The 7,481-nt window shown below is 66.5% G+C and overlaps 1 protein-coding gene across 2 annotated transcripts; it reads right to left on the reverse strand.

Annotated features, from left to right (window-relative positions):
- Positions 1-1,103: 1,103 nt before the first annotated feature.
- CELF3 (CUGBP Elav-like family member 3) lies at positions 1,104-7,419 on the reverse strand. 2 transcript variants are annotated; one of them, XR_005259741.1, is made up of 10 exons: positions 7,268-7,419; positions 6,977-7,056; positions 6,004-6,147; positions 5,429-5,567; positions 4,645-4,794; positions 4,509-4,574; positions 3,815-3,913; positions 2,600-2,702; positions 2,003-2,135; positions 1,104-1,228 (listed from the first exon to the last, which is right to left on the reverse strand). XR_005259741.1 is itself a non-coding variant. In XM_038162047.1 (10 exons), exons 1-9 carry the CDS (start codon positions 7,371-7,373, stop codon positions 2,008-2,010), a joined length of 1,056 nt encoding a protein of 351 aa, XP_038017975.1. In that variant the 5' UTR covers positions 7,374-7,419; the 3' UTR covers positions 1,117-1,228; positions 1,982-2,007. The 2 variants fall into 2 exon arrangements, 1 of the variants encoding a protein (XP_038017975.1); XM_038162047.1 differs by having other exon boundaries at positions 1,117-1,228; positions 1,982-2,135; positions 2,600-2,743.
- Between the last annotated feature and the right edge of the window lie 62 nt (positions 7,420-7,481).

Raw genomic sequence — 7,481 nt, forward strand, 5'->3', positions numbered from 1 at the left:
GGACCATCCCAGGGCTGGAGCATCCTGCTGTGGGATCATCCTGCTGTGGGATCCTCCTGCTCTGGGATCTCCTGCTTTGGATCCTCTGCTCTGGGATCGTGCCAGTTCCCCGTGATGGAACATTCCGGCATCGGAGCATCCTGGTCCCAGAGCGTCCCAGTGTCGGAACATCCCAGTATGGAGCATCCCAGGGCTGGAGCAGAGCAGGGCTGGAGCATCCCCATGGGGATCTTCCTGGTGTGGGATCATCCCGGTGTGGGATCACCCCAGAGTGGGATCATCCCGGTGTGGGATCACCCTGGTGTGGGATCACCCTGGTGTGGGATCATCCCGGTGTGGGATCACCCCAGAGTGGGATCATCCCGGTGTGGGATCACCCTGGTGTGGGATCGTCCCGGTGTGGGATCATCCCAGTGCCAGAGCATTCAGGTGATGGAACAACCCAGTGCTGATCCTTCCCAGTGCCCGCCTATCCCAGTGCCAGCCTATCCCAGTACTGGTTTATCCCAGTAATGGAGAGTCCCAGTACCAGTCCATCCTAATCCCAGCCCATCCCAATCCCAGCCCATCCCAATCCCAGTCTATCCCAATCCCAGCCCATCCCAGTCCCGGCCCATCCCAGTCCCAGCCCATCCCAGTCCCGGCCCATCCCAGTCCCAGCCCATCCCAGTCCCGGCCCATCCCGAGGGGAAACTGAGGCAGGTTGTGGGCGGAGCGGGTGGCAGTGGCAGTGTTGGGGTCCCGCTGCGCCCCCGGGAGGACACTGGGAGGGGCTGTGTCCCCCCCTTTGGGACCCCCAAAGACCCCCAGGACCCCCCCGTGACCCCCCCCCCCCCCCCCCAGTTTGGAGCTGCTTTTGGTCCTGTTTGGTGAGAAAAGCCCCAAGAAGGGTCCCTGGGGGGGGAAGGGGGGGGGGGGCTCCTTTTGGGGGCCCCCCAGGGTGGGCAGGACCCCCCAAGAACGGGGTGGATGTGGCTGGGGGGGGCACTGGCACCCTGCACTGGGCTGGACTGGGATGGACTGGGATGGGCTGGGATGGACTGGGATGGGCTGGGGGGGTCGGGTGGGGCCTGGAGGGGGGGGTCCATCCTTCCTGAGCGTGGGGGGGTCTGGGGCCCCCCCCCAGCAGGACCGAGCCCCCCCCCCCCCCCCCCGGGCACCGCTGGGTTTGGGGGGGCTGCTCTGCAATGGGGGGGCACCCAAAGGTGCTGCTCCGGAGCCTCCGGGCCTGGGGAGGGAAAATTTGGGGATGAGGGGGGGTTAAACGGAGTTTGGGGGGCACTTCCAGCCCCCCCCCAAACCCTGGGACACCCCAAACCCCCATGGGAGACACCCCAAATACCCCCCGGGGCACTTCCAGCCCCCCCCAAACCCTGGGACCCCCCAAACCCCCATGGGAGACACCCCAAATACCCCCTAGGGCACTTCCAGCCCCCCCCAAAATCCCGGGGACCCCCCCAATCCCAATGGGGGTACATCCCAGCCCGGGGGGTTCCCAGGGGGCACAGGGGCTCCCAGCCTGGGGGGGTCAGGGGGGGTCCAGAGGGTCCCAGGGGTGTCCCAGGGGTGTCTCAGGAGTGTCCTGGGGGGTCCTGGAGTTCCCAGGGGGTCCCCTGGGGTTTTCCCAGGGATGTCCCAAGGTGTCGCAGGGTCTCCCAGGAGGTCCCAGGAGTGTCCCAGGGGAACCTGGGGGTGTCCCAGGGGTACCCGGGGGTGTCCCAAGGGTATCCCGGGGCATCCCAGATGGTCCCAGGGGTGTCCCAGGGGGTCCCAGGATTGTCCCGGGGTGTCCTGGGGTGTCCCAAGGGGTTTCAGGGGTGTCCCCAGGGGTCCCGGGTTGTGTCCCAGATGGTTCTAGGGGTGTCCAAGGGTGTCCCAGGGTATCCCGGGGTGTCCCAGGGTGTCCTGGGGGTCCCAGATGGTCCCAGGATTGTCCCGGGGGTGTCCCAGGATTGTCCCGGGGGTGTCCCGGGGGTCTCACCGGGGGTCCCGGGGGTCTCACCGGGCTCAGTAGGGCCGGTTGGCGTCTTTGGGCCTCTTGAGCTGCACCTTGAGCCGCTTCATGCCGATCTGGAAGCCGTTCATGGCCTGGATGGCGGCCTGGGCGCTCGCGGGGTTGTCAAAGCTCACGAAGCCTGCGGGGACAGCGGGGCAGCGTGGGGACAGGGGGACGTGAGGGACGGGGAGGGTTTGGGGACATTGTCCCTGTGTCTCTACATCCAAATGTCCCCAGTGTCCCCAGATCCCACATCCCCACTGTCCCCATTGTCCCTGTGTCCCTGATGTCCCTATGTCCCCAGTGTCCCTATATCCCATTATCCCCATTGTCCCCGTGCCCCCGATGTCCCTGGTATCCCAATGTCCCTGATATCCCTAATATCCCCCATGTCCCCAATGTCCCCAGTGTCCCCAATGTCCCCATGTCCCCAATGATGTCCCCATGTCCCCAATGTCCCCAGTGCCCCCATATCCCACATGCCCATCCCATATCCCAATACCCTCATGTCCCATTGTCCCCATTGTCCCTGATGTCCCCAATGTCCCCGTTGTCCCCAATGTCCCCGCTGTCCCCGCTGTCCCCGCGGTCCCGTGTCCCTACCGAAGCACTTGCTCTGGTTGGTGGCCCTGTCCACGAAGACCTTGGCGGAGATGACGTTGCCGAAGGGGAGGAACATCTGCAGGATCTCGGTGTCGGCGAACTCCTGGGGCAGGTGGTAGATGAAGATGTTACAGCCCTCGGGGCCTGCGGAGGGAGCGGGGTCACGCCTGGGGCTGCGCCCCCAAAACCGGCCGGAGCCCGGAGCCGGGGCTGCCACCCCAAACCCCACAAACACGGGACCCCAAACCCACAAACACGGGACCCCAAACCCACAAACACGGGACCCCAAACCTGGGGCTGCCACCCCAAACCCCACAAACACGGGACCCCCAACCCGACACGGGACCCCAACCCCACAAACACGGGACCCCAAACCTGGGGCTGCCACCCCAACCCGACAAACACGGGACCCCAAACCCAACAAACATGGGACCCCAAACCCCACACGGGCCCCCCAACCCGACACGGGACTCCAAACCCCACACGGGACCCCCCAACCCGACATGGGACCCCAAACCCGACACGGGACCCCAAACCCCACACAGGACCCCAAACCTGGGGCTGCCACCCCAACCCGACACAGGACCCCAAACCCGACAAACACGGGACCCCAAACCCCACACGGGCCCCCCAACCCGACACGGGACTCCAAACCCCACACGGGACCCCCCAACCCGACATGGGACCCCAAACCCCACACGGGACCCCCAACCCGACACGGGACCCCAAACCCCACACGGGACCCCAAACCCCACACGGGACCCCCAACCCGACAAACACGGGACCCCAAACCCCACACGGGACCCCAGAGTCGGGGCTGTCAATCTAAACCCAAAATGGACCCCAAAACCGGGGTTCTCAACCCAAACCCAACACAGGACCCCAAAGCTGGGGCTCTCAACCCAAAGCGGACACGGAACCCCAAAACCAGGGCTCTCAACCCAAACCCAACCCGGGACCCCAAAACCGAGGCTCTCAACCCAAAACCTGGCTCCTGCTCTGGGTTCACAGCTCCGGTTTTGGGGTCCTGGGGTGGGTTTGAGGGCCCCAGGACATTCTGAGGGTCCTGGGGGGTTTTGGGGGGGTTGTCTCGGGTGTATTGGGGGGTCCCAGGCGGGGTCTCAGGTATACCCGGGGGGGTCCCAGGACATTCCAGGGGTCCCGGGGGATTTTGGGGCTCCGGGGGATTTTGGGGGGTCCTGGGGGGGGTCTCACCTTCACGCTGCTGCTGCTGCGGGGGGGGCGGGGGGGCGAGCAGGGGTCCCGGGGGGGCGAAGGCCGGGCTCACCAGCCCGTAGGCGGCCGGGTACGCGGCTGGGGGCACGGGGGGCACGGGGTCACTGAGGACATCGGTGCCACCAGGGCCACCCCAGTGCCACCCAACGACCTCCCAGTTCCCCCCAGTCCCATCAAGAGCTCCCTCACTGCCCCTCTCTGTTTCCCCAGTGCCCCCTCAGTGCCCCCCAGTACCACACAACCCCTTCCAGTGCCCCCCAGTGCCCCCCAACTCCCTCCCAGTGCCCTCCCAGTGCCCCCCAGTACCACACAACCCCTCCCAGTGCCCCCAATGCCACATAATCCCTCCCAGTGCACCCCAGTGCCCCCCAACCCCGTCCCAGTGCCCCCCAACTTCCTCCCAGTGCCCTCCCAGTGCCCCCCAGTACCACACAACCCCTCCCAGTGCCCCCAATGCCACACAATCCCTCCCAGTGCACCCCAGTGCCCCCCAACCCCGTCCCAGTGCCCCCCAGTGCCCTCCCAGTGCCCCCCAACCCCCTCCCAGTGCCCTCCCAGTACCATGCAACCCCTCCCAGTGCCCCCAGTGCCCCCCAACCCACTCCCAGTGCCTTCCAGTGCCCCCCAACCCCCCCCCAGTGCCCCCAGTGCCCCCCGTTGCCCCAGTACGCACCAGTGTAGTGCTGCATGCCAGCGTACGCCTGCTGCAGGGGGTCCCCGGGGGCCGCGGGGCTCTGGGCTGGGGGCACAGGGGGGGTTAGGGGGGCGCCCGGCGGGGCTCGGGGGGCTGGGGGGGGGTCGGGGGGCACCTGGGAAGGGGGGGACCCCCCCGGCGTAGACGGCGTCGGGGGCGGGGGGCCCCGCGGGCTGCGCGGGCACGGGGCTGTAGCCGTTGACGCTCAGCGGGGCCGCGATGGCCGGGACGGGGGTGGCCGCCATGGCCGGGGGGGTGCTGGTTCCTGGGGACAGCGCGGTCACCGCCGGGGCACCCCCGGGACACCCCGGGGACACCACCGGGACTGGGACCCCGCAGGGTGGGGAACCCCCCACGGGTCCGGTGATGGTTGAGCAGCCCCGGCCCATCCATGGTGTCCCATCCATGGCATCCCCCCGTATCCCATGTCCCATCCACGGTGTCCCCATCCCATTCCTGATGTCCCATCCATGGTGTCCCTCTTCCATCCATGGTGTCCCACCCCTGGCGTCCCCCTGTATCCCATGTCCCATCCATGCTGTCCCCATCCCACCCATTGTGTCCCCCCGTATCCCACGTCCCACCCCTGGTGTCCCCATCCCATCCACGGTGTCCCCATCCCATTCCTGGTGTCCCACCCCTGGTGTCCCCATCCCATCCATGCTGTCCCCATCCCACCCCTGGTGTCCCCACCCCATCCATGGTGTCCCACCCCTGGTGTCCCCCCATATCCCGTCTCTCATCCATGGTGTTACCATGGTGTTTCCCATCCATGGTGTCCCCATCCCAGGTGTCCTTCCCAATTGTCCTCATCCCTGCTGCCCCCCACCACCAGTACCCCCATCCCCGTGTCCCCATCCCCGTGTCCCCATCCCGTCCCCGCTGTCCCCTGTCGTTACCTGAGGAGGGTGGCAGGGGGGTGGCGATGAGCCCATTGGGGTTGACCGTGCCCATGTGCTGCATCTGGACGGCCATGGTGGCCATGGGGCTGAGGTAGGCCGAGTGCGCGGCCACCAGGGCCGCCTGCTGCTGCATCAGCTGCGGGGACACGCCTGGCACCGCGCGGCCACCGCGGCCACCACCGCCCCGGAGCCCGACCCGGTGCCACCAGCACCCGGCACGTGGGACCAGCGCGTCCCCACGGATGTCACCCCGGTGTCTATCCCCTCCCATCACCCATCAGTCCAACCACCTCAGGCTGGATTTTGGGGGGGTCTCACCCCCTTCCCCCTGATCCCCCCAGTGCCCCCAATGTCCCCAGTGCCCCCAGTCCCTCCCAGTGTCCCCAATCCCCCCAATGTCCCTAGCATCCTCAGTGTCCCAAGTGTCCCCAGTACACTCGTGCCCCCAGGGGCCCCCAGTGTCCCCAATGCCCCCAGTCCCCCCCAATCCCCCCAATGCCCCTAGCGTCCCCAGTGTCCCCAATGCCCCCAGTCCCCCCCAGTGTCCCCAGTGTCCCCAATGCCCCCCGTACCGCCTGCGTGTAGGCGCTGTAGGCGCCGAACTGGAGCGCGATGGGGCTGAACATGCCCAGCTGGCTGGCCACCTGCTGCATGCGCCGCAGCCCCCGCTCCTTCTCCGTGTCCGCGAACTTCACCACCAGGCTGGACGAGGCGCCCTGCGGGGACACGGCGGCCACCGGCGGCCACCGGCGGCCACTCGCGGTCACTCGCGGTCAGTCAGGGTCACTCGGGGTCACTCAGGGTCACTCGGGGTCACACGGGGTGGGAGCGGTGATGGGGCGATGGTTGGGGTGTAGTGGGGTGAGGATGATGGTGGAGGTGATGAAGAGGATCAGGATGGGGTTGGTGATGGGGACAGTGGTGAGGATGAGGATGGGATGATGATGGGGACAGCGGTGAGGATGAGGATGGGGACAGCGGTGAGGATGATGCCATCACTGTCATCCCTTGTCACCCTCATCGCCCCCATCATCCTCATCGTCACGTCCTTCATCATCCATCAAAGGACACGATGACGATGATGAAGGGCGCGATGGTGAGGATGATGGGGGCGATGAGGGTGACAAGGGATGACAGTGACAACAATGATGAGGATGATGAAGGGGACAAGGAAGGAGACCAGGAAGGGGACAACGATGAGGATGATGACAGGGACGATGATGAAGACAATGATAAGGACGATGAAGGGGATGACAAAAGAGGACCATGAAGAGAACAATGAAAGGGATGATGAAGAGGATGATGAAGGGGATGATGAAGGGGACAATGATGAGGATGATGAGGAGGATGATGAAGAGGATGATGATGAGGACAATGAAAGGATGATGAAGAGGATGATGAAGAGGATGATGAAGGGGACGGTGAAGGGGACCATGAAGGGGACGATGACGAGGATGATGAAGGTGGCAGCGCAGGGGTGATGATGAGGACGGTGCTGGGATGATGAAGGGGACGGTGACGAAGGTGCCACCGCGGGTCCCTCACCGGCAGCGTGCGGCTCCCGTGCAGGGCGGCGATGGCGGCCTGGGCCTCCGCGTGGCTCTGGAACTTGACGAAGGCGCAGCCTGGGGACATCGGGGACATCGGGGACATCGGCTCCGTGGCAGCTCCAGGGAGCTCTGTGCGTCCCACCCCACCCCTGGACCCCCCAAACCCCATTAACCCCATCCCTGTCCCACAGATCTCCCCGTGCCCGCCCCGGTGACCCCCGAGGGACCCCCCGGTGACCCCCGAGGGACCCCGCCCGCCCTGGGTGTCGCCCCCGGGTCCCCCCACCTTTGCTGGTGCCGTCGGGGCCGCGCAGCACCGTGCACTCGTCGATGGTGCCGAAGGGCTCGAACATCTTCCGCACGTCCTCGTCCGCCTGCTGCTTGCTCAGCATCCCCACGAAGAGCTTCCGGTCCTCTGCGGGACAGCGCCGTGCCGTGGGGACACGGCAGGGGACACGGCAGGGGACAGGGGCACAGGGACAGGGGCACGGGGACAGCGC

This window comes from Motacilla alba, chromosome 25 (genome assembly GCF_015832195.1).
Source record: "Motacilla alba alba isolate MOTALB_02 chromosome 25, Motacilla_alba_V1.0_pri, whole genome shotgun sequence".
Lineage (NCBI taxonomy): Eukaryota > Metazoa > Chordata > Aves > Passeriformes > Motacillidae > Motacilla > Motacilla alba.